The sequence below is a fragment of the Xenopus laevis genome, chromosome 6L, assembly GCF_017654675.1.
Source record: "Xenopus laevis strain J_2021 chromosome 6L, Xenopus_laevis_v10.1, whole genome shotgun sequence".
NCBI lineage: Eukaryota > Metazoa > Chordata > Amphibia > Anura > Pipidae > Xenopus > Xenopus laevis.
In genome coordinates, this window is record NC_054381.1 from 90,925,177 (window position 1) to 90,937,949 (window position 12,773).

The 12,773-nt window shown below is 39.1% G+C and overlaps 1 protein-coding gene across 1 annotated transcript in view; it reads left to right on the forward strand.

Moving 5' to 3' along the window:
- Positions 1-773: 773 nt before the first annotated feature.
- The window catches only part of gmds.L (GDP-mannose 4,6-dehydratase L homeolog), a 347,082-nt gene continuing 335,082 nt past the window's right edge, over positions 774-12,773 (forward strand). The window contains exon 1 of the mRNA NM_001086883.1: positions 774-918. Coding sequence (NP_001080352.1) covers positions 826-918 — 93 coding nt within the window. The 5' untranslated portion in view covers positions 774-825. The remainder of the gene's footprint in view (positions 919-12,773) is intronic.

Here is a 12,773-nt window from a genome sequence, read left to right on the forward strand (position 1 = left end):
TTTATTAGTGCACAACTGAATGGGGGCACCTGGGAAAACGACAATACGTCTAGACCCATGCCAGATTTCATTACATTTAAAAAAAAAAATGTGGGCGCTATTTTGTACTAGAGTGGGGGTGTGGGCCCTTGAGATGAGGTTTCCTGTTGGGCCCCAAGCACCCCAGTCCGACACTGCTGGTATACCTGTGGGCCAGTCCGACACTGTCCCCATAGCTCAACATTTTGCAGCACGTCAACCCAACTACACCTAAAGATGTCAGAGTACAGTCAACGCCCCCCCTTAAAAAAAAACACACACACACCTCAAAACTCATCAGCACCCCTACCCCAAAAATTAAAAACACAGCACATATAAGCAGGCTCCAATAGCCTCCTCATATTAAACGCGCACACAGTGTCACCTTACAGACACCAGCAGCAAGTATGTAATAGTTTAGCAGCCTCCACTGAACAGCAAGTGCCCCCGTATTCCACTAAGGGAAGAAATGAATAAAGTCCTGCCCACAAGAAAAAAAATGCCTAATGCTACCCAGCGCGACCTAATAGTCAGTGAAGCACTGTGACAGCTTTCGTCTCTAAGCAATCCCCGAGTAACCTTTTGAAGAAGGCGCCGAATGCGCACTGAATGTCACATGACGGAGGCGTTCCCCGAGACGTCATGTGTTCGTGACATCACCCACGGCATCTTATCAACTGGGAAATAGCAGCTTACCTGAGGTATATACCTGTAGTATTACTTGTCACTTCCTTCATCAGCGTCTTAACCTGCCTGACCATACTCGGCTCGCACACACCTCAGCCTTACACACACCAAACTGTAAGAATGGCACAGAACCAGGGAAATTGCTCATGCTCCCCTTCCAATTCCTCAGGGAAGCCCAGGAAAGTGGCTCTCATCACCGGAATTACCGGGCAGGTAGGACTACTTCTATGTCTCTTGTCACAGGGATGATTAGCCTTTTGTAGTTTGAGTGATTTTCAGCTAGCTTGGGGGGCAAGACTTAATGATTTGAAAATAGGTGCACGTATCAATAAAGTGCAGGGCTTCATTTATCAACTATGTGATAAAACACAAGCCAAAGCCACAAGCCAAGTATCTTATGTTTAACTTCATACTTAGTGGCTGGCCTTATATATATATAATATATATATATATATATATATATATATATATATATATATATATATATATACACACACATATATTTCACAGACCAGCACTCCCTTTGATATAAGACAAACAATCTCTTATTGCATCTTTCTCTACACACATATATATAAATAATTCACATTCTCTATAATGCTGTCAGTTACTTGAGCTTAGGGCCAACTTGCAATAAATTGCACATATTCAATATAAAAGTGACAATACAAGGCTGATTAGTAATTCAATGAGAATCACATTACAAGGCATCCCCAAAACCAGTGCAATTTCCATTAGAATTTAATAATCCGCCTGTGGTTTAGTTCGCCTTTAAAAGCTGGCAGTTAAGTATTGCATAATAGCACAGATCTGTCTGTACTATGGAAGGTAACCTTTTCTTTACTGATTCATAAATGTTTCTGAAATGGGACTGACAAGGAAACGTACTACATATATTTCTAAGTGGACACGTGGCTTAGCATGAATAAGTGTAACTTTGACAGGGCATGGTACATAGCTGTCACAATGAACCGAGTTTCTCCAGTAAGACTAACAAGCAAGATTTTTAGGGTTTAACGGTTGTATTCGTGCTTTGTATAGTAGACGTTTTTTTAACCAAAAGGGGTTCCAAGCAATATTAGGCTACATCAAGGAATATTTTTTCACTATAAGAGAAGATCCAATATGGATTAACTTTATTATTCCAGCACTTGTGCATTCTAACTCTGATTTATATCTATCAACCTTTTCACCCCCACCTCTTGGTTTGTGACAAAATCCTAAACTCAGTCCAAGCGCCTGAGTTTAGTCCAACTTTAATTGGCAAGCCCCAATTAAGGTGAAAAAAAAAAATAGCATTTTTGTAACAAAAATGTGTTGTGATCAGTTGTTTGGAGCTGAGGTTTTCCTCTCTTTTTGTCTAAAAAATACATATATTCAAATGGTGTATGTATATAATTCTTTTCTTTTTGCCAGTTCAGGTATTTATGCTCCTTTCGTTACACAAATTTGACCAGATGCTGGTGCTTCTACACATTTTTCCCTCCAATCCTATTTCTAGGCCAAGGAGAAGTGCCAGTAGGGTTCAGAGTAGGCAGGTTTGGGTTGAATCTTTTCTGGAAAGGTAGTGGAACAAATGGGTGGGACCAGTATGGTTTTTGGGGAACTTTCAATAAATCACATCTTTTATCAGCACTTTCCTTCTATATTTAGAGAAGTGTAATGCACTGGCTCATATCATATCCTATATACATCTGAATACATAAAATAGTGTGGCAGAGTGAGGGATTCTGTGGGTAAAAAAGCATTATAGGGTTAATACTGTATGGCAAGCATGTGCATTGTTGCCCAGTTAACATAGTTATTGTGTTTTAAAAAGCTAGTCTCCAGCTCCCTGAGCTGCCTGTTAGAGATAATGGGAGGGCCTGAGTTCAACTGCTCTGATCAGAAACCCGCAGTTTACTAAACAGTTGATCACTGATCTCTGGCCATTAGTGATGTGCGGGCCGACCCCGATACCCGGCGGGTTCGGGTCGACCTAGCACTGCTCCTTGCGGGTGGCGGGCGGGTTGAGCTCTTCTCCTGCTCTCCCCGCCCGCCACCTTCAAATGCTGGCATCCGACTTCTGTCTCGCATCTGCTCGCCCGCCCCTTTTGTGACGTCATTGTGACATCATTGGCTGGGCGGGTCGGCGCAGGTCTATAAAAGGACCCTGGAAACGCGGGTGCGGGTGGCGGCAGTGCGGGTTAGGGTCGGGTGTGGGTCAGGAAAACCCTGACCCGCACATCATTACTGCCCATCATGTAAGAGAGGGAACATAACGAAGTAGTATTTTATTTTTTTGGTTTCTTTGTTTTGTGCTAGCCTTGAAGGCAAAGAAACATTCTGTTACAAGTTATGCTGTCTTGTTCCTTTACTGCCAATCGGCCACAGTATGTCTGCCTGTCTGTCTCTCTATATATATCTATCTATATCTCTATCTCTTTATCATCTCTCTATGAAAACCTGTTATCCAGAAAGTTTTAAATTACGGCAAGGCCATCTCCCATAGACTCCATGCAGTAAACCCCAGGCCCCAAGCATTCTAGATAAATTCTCCCATACCTGTATTGCATATATTATTTGCAGCACACTACTTAACTAGTGCAACCACTGCTGATGGCAAGAGCAAGTTAGTACTTATGTAAGTAAATAAGCCCTCCTGTTCATATTTAGTTACACCACTGGTGTATTAAACTAGATATTAAAAAGTAAGTGTAACAAAGGGAAATATTAAATGCATTATGATATATGGGAATGCCAAATGTACATAGTTTTTTATGTTAATTGAAAATATTTTCATTTGTAGATACAAACTGATATTATAAAATCTCTGTGTAGCTTGTTTGTAAAATGTATGTCAATGAGTAAATCTATTTGTAAGGCGAAACCAGGAAATCTACTCAGGGCAGTCATTTTGATGTTAAAAGATGATACTAAAGAAACTAACTACTCTTTACTAGAATACAATAGCATGTAGCTCCTGAATGATGCATATCTTGGTGAACCTGTTTTTCTAGAAGCTGTATTTCCTGTGCAGGTCGAAGGTGGTTTACATTAAATCCTCTTGATTAACTGGAAGATTTTCTTGGTGAATAATATACAGTGGAGCATATACAAAAGCATAGTCTAACTCTATTTTATCTAAGCACTGGTTATAAACTAATTTGTGAGTTTCTGGGGCCATACTCTGCCTGCCTTATGCTCCCTGTGTGTGTGCTCCCTACTCCGCCGGTCCTACTACTCTTCCTGTGGAAGGTTAGGTTGGTTTATGCTCTTAAAGTTTGTTGCACGCCATGTCTAAATGAATGATTTGTGGTAGCCTGCAATAACACACGACATGGGGCTCAAAGGTGTGAACGCCCATTGCAAAGGGGAGCCCAGTGTTGAATCTAAAGTACTTTCTCATGGATTAGAGGGCCCCCTGATTTGTTGTATTTTGTAATTTCTGAAGGCATAATGAACAAACAAACTAAGAAATCATCATACTTTATATATATATATATATATATATATATAATATATATATTGTTTGAGCAGCTGCACTCATATTCCAGATTTGTCTTTAATAATTATGGGTGCATGCAGTATTTCTTCAAAAGAACTTGCACTCCAGTTGGTTGCAAATCAAACTTTTTATTGTGTGCATCTGTATATCCAACTTTTCGCCCACATTAGTGCATCCTTGAAAAATACCCTAATGTGGGCTGAAACATTGGATATACAGATGCACACAATGAAAACAGTTTGATTTGCAACCAAATTGAATAGTTCTAAAAAACTACATATCCACCTTTTTTCAGTGATTTCTTGAGAACTATTAAAACCAATGTGTTACGTGTATTTGTTTGTCTTATCACAATACAAGTAATACAATGTTGCCTACTGATTAATTGTGTGCAAAATGTAGCCAACTAAAGTGACAGTGTGCAAAAAATATTGTGTCAAATAATGAATCTAATAGACACAGCGATGTTCATAATAAATAAAAAAACAAATACTAATTTCTAAAATCAGGCTCATCTCTGAGAAACTCAATACTGAGCAACTCAATTATTCCACATTTAACTCTTAACGACCTACTATGGTAGATGGAACTTTGTCATGATCCTTTTGTTAATATGTTAAAACTAAGTCCTTCGATATAAGTTGAACCAATTTCAGGACCCAATAATTGATTAGTTCTTAAATATTCAAGAGCAGCAGCCCTAAAATTCTCCCAAACTTGATGGGAGACTAATTCTGAATTTCAGTTTCTCGTATTTATAATGATAGATCAGGATTGTTCAAAACCAATCAAAGAGCCACTTGATTTTAAAGTAGGAAATTCGTCCCATGGCCCATAATCCATGAGAAAAAATTCTCTTTGCTTCAATTTACAAACTGAGTTCCAGTCTCCTTAAGTAGAATTTTATTCTAAGAGTGGCCTGAAAGCTTGTCAGAATATATAAAGTCTCTCCTGACATAAGAATATAATATACACTGTTCACCTGTTGGCATAACCCTTCAGAGCTAGGCACAACCTAAAAAACACTTATTAATAAAGCATGCAAGTGAGTACTTGTGGTGATAAAGTGTACTCGTATAGAATTTGTGGATCCATTTGGCCTCGCACTATTTAATATATGTTATTATGTAAATATTAACATTGTTGTTATAGACTCATGTTTATTATTTATGTTTTATGTAAAAAGAGATCATTACTGTATAATGTCATTAATATGACTATGTATACTTGAAAATACTTAATAAAAAATTATTGAAACCGTAATAACAGTCCGTCTCTATCCTCACCCCTCCTAGGAGGTGAGATTGAATCAATGAGCATACATCGCAACATAAACTTTTTTTTTTTATTCATACAGTGCCTCGCTAATGGTGTATCCAGGTGTATACAGCTTTTCCTGTAGATAAGGCGTTTCTGATACTCATTCGGTGGTTATTCAGTCTCAGCCTAAAAGCAGTCACACACGTGAGCCAACGTAATACAATCCACATGGACACTTGATGAAATAAACAACGTATTCAGAAAGACAAATAAGTCTCTGTTTAATATAGAACCTCTTCCCTGTCAAGGAATGGGGAAAGGATTGTCCTGTCAGTAGGAAACTACAAGTTCGGCAACAGTTGCATCGGTATCATCAGAGTTTCAAGTTGGGCAACCAATTCTTTGCGCCTTTAACAGTTTCTAGCAAGTCAGTAAAAACTAGTAGGTCCCTTTTTGAAATGCACAAGTTGGAGGTGGTGTCTCTGTAAAGGGCAAGTTAGAATCCATTTGCACAATTTGCAGATTCTGTTTCACAACATCATTAACAGCTTCACTCCTAGGTGTGTAATCCAAAACATAGATCAGCCCCTTGTTATTCTGCTTTATTTTTTGTGAGACATTATCCCGAATGGTAGTCCATGCTTTATGTAATTCCTTCTCTACATGTGTGTGTTGGTAACCGCTTTTAACAAATTTCACAACTATCTCTTTTGCTTGTTCATGAGCAACCTCAACATCTGAATTATTGTGGAAAACTCACAAAAATTGAGTATGTAATAGATCTCAATAAAGCCAGAGGCTGAAATCTATGTGCATGGAGAACTGTACTACTATCTGTTTATTATCGGAAAAAAGTTGTTCCAATCCTCTCACCATTACGAAAAATTCTGATGTCCAAAAAATCCACAGATTTTTTTTCGAAACAAAGGAAACAAAGGAAATTTGACTGTATTCGGTAACTGAGTGATTGAACAAATTACTTTACGTGGTCTCCATGCCAGATAAGAAAAATATAATCCCCATATCTACAGTAAAACAATAATCTATCTGAAAACTCAGGATAGATATCATTTTTTTCAAACTGGTTCATAAATAGATTGGCATATGAGGGGGCCACATTGGAGCCCATAGCCATGCCTGGTCGATGTACATAAAAACAGAAATAATTAAGAGTTAAGGTCATCTCCAACAATGTATATAAAAATTTAATTGGTGGAACTTTCTGTTGAGCTTCAAAAAGAGCTATCATACAGGCCTCCATCCCGGGTTCATGTGGGATGATTGTGTAAAGGCTGGAGACATCAAGTGTCACCAACAAATAATTGTCAGGTAATCCTTGGATTTCCCATAATTTCCGTATTAATGTTGGAGTCTCTGACTTTACGTGGGATGTAGGATTTTATTGTTGTTCAAACAAGAAGTCCCTTGCCAAAATAATAGGCCGTCCTGGAGGTGCCGCAAGGGATTTGTGTATTTTTGGGAGTGTATACACAATTGGACAAATATGAAATTCAGCAGACAAAAATTCAAATGTGCTTTAGCTAATCCAATTCAATTAGCAAGACAATTATCCAATAGGATTTTAAATTTATCAGTAGGATCAACTTTTAATAGAGCATAAGTCTCTTGCTCTTGTAATTGGGACAATAATTCAGTTTTAAAATTGGAGCCATCCATTAACACTATGGATCCTCCCTTATCAGCAGGATAATTGACAATCTGCTCTAATGGTTCCAATTGATTCATTTTCCAATTTGGACAAAGTAGGATATATTTTACAAAGCTCCTGGGAAAGTTTCTGTACATTCCTTTCGACTATACCCCCAAAAATTTTGATGGAATTGGCTACATTTGGAAGGTGAAACCTGCTCTTAGGACAAAATGTCTCCATAGGCAATTCAGACTTAACTTTAAAATGATCTTTCAATTTAATTTTCTGTTGGAGGTGATATAACTCCACCTCCAATTTGAAATCATCATTGATATATACAGGAACGAATGCTAGTCCTTTCTGCAAAAGAGAAATCTTCCCCTGTGGGAGCACATGGTTGCTTAAATTAAAAATTACTTGTTCGGTTTTCTTGGGGTCTTCCCCTGCGGGTTGAACCCCCCCCCCCAGTCTGGCATGATTTTGCACAACAGAAAGGATTTTTTTAGCAAGTCTGTGAGTGAGTGTGAGTTATTGCTGTAGGTATGTGTACAGTCATATGAAAATGTTTGGGAACCCCTCTCAGCCTGCAGAATAATTTACTCCACTTTCAACAAAAAAGAGAACAGTGGTATGTCTTTCATTTCCCAGGAACTGGAGTGTTTTCAGAATACAGATTTTTAGTGAAGCAGTATTCAGTTGTATGAAATTAAATCAAATGTGAAAAACTGGCTGTGCAAAAATTTAAGTACCCTTGTGATTATTTGAATGTATTAACAGCTCAATTCTGATTACTGGCAAAACCAAATTGGTGGGATTAGCTCGTTAAGATTTGAACTTTATAGGCAGGTGTGTCTAATCATTAGAAAAGGTATTTAAGAAGGGCCAATTGCAAGTTGTGCTTCTGTTTGACTCTCCGCTGAAGAGTGACAGCATGGGATCCTCAAAGCAACTCTCTAAAGATCTGAAAACAAAGATTGTTCAGTATCATGGTTTAGGGGAAGTATATATACACAACAAGAATGGGACTTCTCCCTCTGACCCCAAATTGCTCAATTATAAATAAATGCACCTAGATTATGAAATAAAAGGCAATATTTATTCAACACTATGCCAATATCAGAATTAAAACCAATTAAAATAAAACTAAGCAGTGCTGCATGTGCGAAAGGGATCCCTTGCTATAATCTATTTGCGTACAACAATGGATAGCAATTATGTGCTGTAGTATGAAATAGCGTGTTTAGGATTAGACCAGAATGCTCCAATAATGAACAATAGTCAATTTATAGTAGGTGAGTGGTCTCAGAATATCCAATGCTGATGTCCAAGCTAATTATAGCAGAGCGTAGTGTTAATGCATCCCCAGGTCTGTGGCATACCAAGTTCGCCAATTATATGAGGTACCCCCTATAAAACAAGTATCCTCGAAATATAGGTGTACTACACTATTGATACGCCTTCAGTGTGAACCAAAACCTTCATGGGAAGCCCAATAGTACGTGGGTGGACGCGGTCATCTGGATTTGCCGAAGAGGCGGGCAGGCCATCGCCCTGTGTAACGTGCCAATGGGGTATTAGCATCTCCCAACGTAGCCTGCTCAATTCAAATGTAAAAATATTACCGACCAACGAACGTCCATAAACAGCCCCACTGCGACTCCGTGTGGTGGCGTCTCCACTGCGGCTCTGTATAGGTTTCACGCGACAGTCCTTGCACTTCAGACCTGCAGGAAGGGATCCCCACATTCACCGCATACGCTGCACCTCGACAGCCGTTTCGCCACAAGCGTGGCTTTGTCAAGAGGCCGGAGAGCCGGAAATGATGTGGTATTTAAAAGAAGCGTCATGTGACTGTGAACTCTAAGCGCAATGAAAATTAGTCCCGTCAATTGTATCCAACAGTTAGTAACATTACACACATCCAGCAGTTGAAGTTCAGATACAATTGTTGCCGATTGATATCCTCATAGATTTCCGGATATCCTTGTGCAAAGCAGTCATTTTCCGAATTGAGGATGTGAATGATCTTGATGAAGATACAATATTAAATGCCTATGGGTTATTTCACAGCATCTCTTAGGTGGAAGCATAGTGAAGGAAATAATACAGTAGATACAAAATATCAGTCAAATAAGCAAAATGAAAAAATCCAATAAGCTAAATTAAACAGCTGTAAAACAATATACCAATATACAGAAAAAAGACAATTGAAAAGACTAACCAAAACAAAACAAAAGGAAAGAAAAGGTAGAAAAGAGAATTGTATATCCAAGACAAATAATCATAATGAATCTGAGGGGGAGTTCTATTGTCTGCATGGCAGGCATTATAAACCAATCCCAAATTAAACACTGCCCTAATCCAGTCATTTTGACTATGAACAAATGCTTGGGAATTTAAATGTCCATTGAGTCCAAATTCTGACTTATAAGTGTTAAGTCTGGAAATCCAAGAGGTCTCCAATTGGAGTAATCTTTTTTCAAGTCGCCCCCCCTTATGTCTCCATGTAGACAATCTATTCCCTGGAAGAAACAACCTGAATATTGACCATTGTGTGAGCAATAAATGTGCTTGGCAATGCTGGACATAAGATTGCAATTCTTAATGTGCCGTATATGTTCATAAATACACCTCTTTAGCATCCTTATTGTTTTCCCCACATACATACTGCCACAGTGGCAGGTGAATAAATACACTACAAATGTGGTAGTACACGATGTGTAATGGTGCATATCGAAATTTAGCTGATCGTTCCCAAATGTATTAGACATTTTTAAAAAATGCCACTGTTCACAGGCTCCACACCTGAAAGTACCTGGTGTTTTACAACATGCCCTCCTAGAGCCTCTTTGATAGTGGCTGTGGGTTAACAGATCCCCAATACTTGTATTCCTTTTGTATGTAATTAGCGGACGTGGAGAAACTAACTGTCCCAAAGTATTCCTTTTGTACGGGTGGACGAGGAGTATAAGGTCTTACAAGACATTCAGGAATTGTGGTTAGAGAATTCGGGTGAACGTTACCTTACCTTCTTGTAAGAAAAAATCTTACCGATATCCCCATGTCTCAGAAAATGGGGCTATAGAGACATTCATACATAGAGTCACAGATGATTTACTACAGATTCCAAAAAACGTGAAACATCCTAATCTTACTAGAGATGAGTTCCTGCAACTTAAACAGCTACAATCTAATCCTGAAATAACTATAAAACCCTCGGATAAGGGATCGAATGTGGTGGCCATGGACTCTTCCGCATACGTTACAATGTGTAAAAAAATTTAAGAAAACAAGCAATGGTATCAACCAGTGCTACAACCCCAATTATACAAATACAGAGATGAACTGTTTGCACTCATTGAACAAGCCAGAGAGATGGGCTTTATAGATGTGAATACAAGTGAATTTTTAAAAGTTAGTCATCCAAGAGTTCCCACTTTTTATGCTCTTCCAAAAGTTCACAAGTCACTTAGTAATCCACCAGGGAGACCGATTGTGTCGGGTTGTGGATCACTGACAGAGCCTGTCAGAGCCTCTTGTGAAAGAGTTGGACTCTTTTGTATTAGATACCTCTCATATTTGAGGGAACTAAATGGTATAGTTTTGGATTCTGATTGTATATTGGTGGGACTAGATGTGGAGGCATTGTATATGAGCATACCCCACAATTTGGGGCTGGCGGCCTTAAAATCAGTTTTTGAACGGATACACAAACCTATTGATGAGCAACATAACTTTATTCTGCAGGCGTTAAAATTTGTACTGCACCATAATGTTTTCCTGTTTGATGGCATATATTACTTGCAGCACCAGGGGGTGGCTATGGGTGCGAAATGTGCCCCTAGTTACGCCAATTTGTACCTTGGGGAATGGGAACGTTATGTCTTTTCCAATGATGAATATGAGATGTACCTGTGCCATATACTTCGATGGCACAGGTACATCGATGACATCATGATTATCTGGCAGGGCCCCGAAATCTTATTGAAGGAGTTTGTGGCTAAACTTAATGTCAATACATACAATTTGACCTTTACAGTGAATTATGATAGGGAGAGGCTTGAATTTTTAGATATTGAATTGAGAAAAGATCAACAGGGTTGTTTGGCCACAACCCTCTTTCGTACAGCAACAAACAGCCAGCAATAGCTTTCTTCATGCCAAATAAATGCATCCCTCAAGATGCATAGAAGGCATCCCTAAGGGGCAGTACTTAAGATTGAGAAGGATTTGCTCCTCAGAGGAGGAGTAAAAACAGGAAGCTTACAAACTCTATCAGAGATTTAAGACAAGAGGATACAAAACAAGATGTCTCCACAAGGCTTACCAAGGGGCCCTGGCCAAAACTAGGGAAGACTTACTTTATAATTATCATGGGCCTAAAAACCCAACTACAAAACAGAATAAACAGGGACAGACGAGACTTATCCTAATTTTTAATGACAATGATAGGGATGTGAGATCCGTCATTCATAAACATTGGGATATATTGACTAAGGATCCAACTTTGGGACAGTTAGTTTCTCCACGTCCGCTAATTACGTACAAAAGGAATACAAGAATTGGGGATCTGCTAACCCACAGCCAATATCAAAGAGGCTCTAGGAGGGCATGTTGTAAAACACCAGGTACTTTCAGGTGTGGAGCCTGTGAACAGTGCCATTTTTTAAAAATGTCTAATACATTTGGGAACGATCAGCTAAATTTCGATATGCACCATTACACATTGTGTACTACCACATTTGTAATGTATTTATTCACCTGCCACTGTGGCAGTATGTATGTGGGGAAAACAATAAGGATGCTAAAGAGGTGTATTTATGAACATATACGGGACATTAAGAATTCCAATCTTATCTCCAGCATTGCCAAGCACATTTATTGCTCACACAATGGTCAATATTCAGGTTGTTTCTTCCAGGGTATAGATCGTCTACATGGAGACATAAGGGGGGCGACATGGAAAACAGATTACTCCAATTGGAGACCTCTTGGATTTTCAGATTTAACACTTATAAGTCAGAATTTGCACTCAATGGACATTTAAATTTCCAAGCATTTGTTCATAAATAGTCAAAATGACTGGATTAGGGCAGTGCTTATCTTGGGATTGGCTTATAATGCCTGCCATGCAGACAATAAATAAAGCTGTATTATTTCCTTCACTATGCTTCCACCTAAGAGATGCTGTGAAATAACCCATAGGCATTTAATATTGTATCTTCATCAAGATCATTCACATCCTCAATTCGGAGAATGACTGCTTTGCACAAGGATATCCGGAAATCTGAGGATATCAATCGGCACCAATTGTATCTGAACTTCAACTGCTGGATGTGTGTTATATTACTAACTGTTGGATATAATTGACTAATTTTCATGGCGCTTAGAGTTCACAGTCAGGTGACGCTTCTTTTAAATACCACACAATTTCCGGCTCTCCGGCCTCTTGACAAAGCCACGCTTGTGGCGAAACGGTTGTCAAGGTGCAGCGTATGCGGTGAATGTGGGGATCCCTTCCTGCAGGTCTGAAGTGCAAGGACTGTCTCGTGAAACCTATACGGAGCCGCAGTGGAGACGCCACCACACGCCACTACACGGAGTCGCAGTGGGGCTGTTTATGGACGTTCATTGGTGGGTAATATTTTTACATTTGAATTGAGCGGGCTA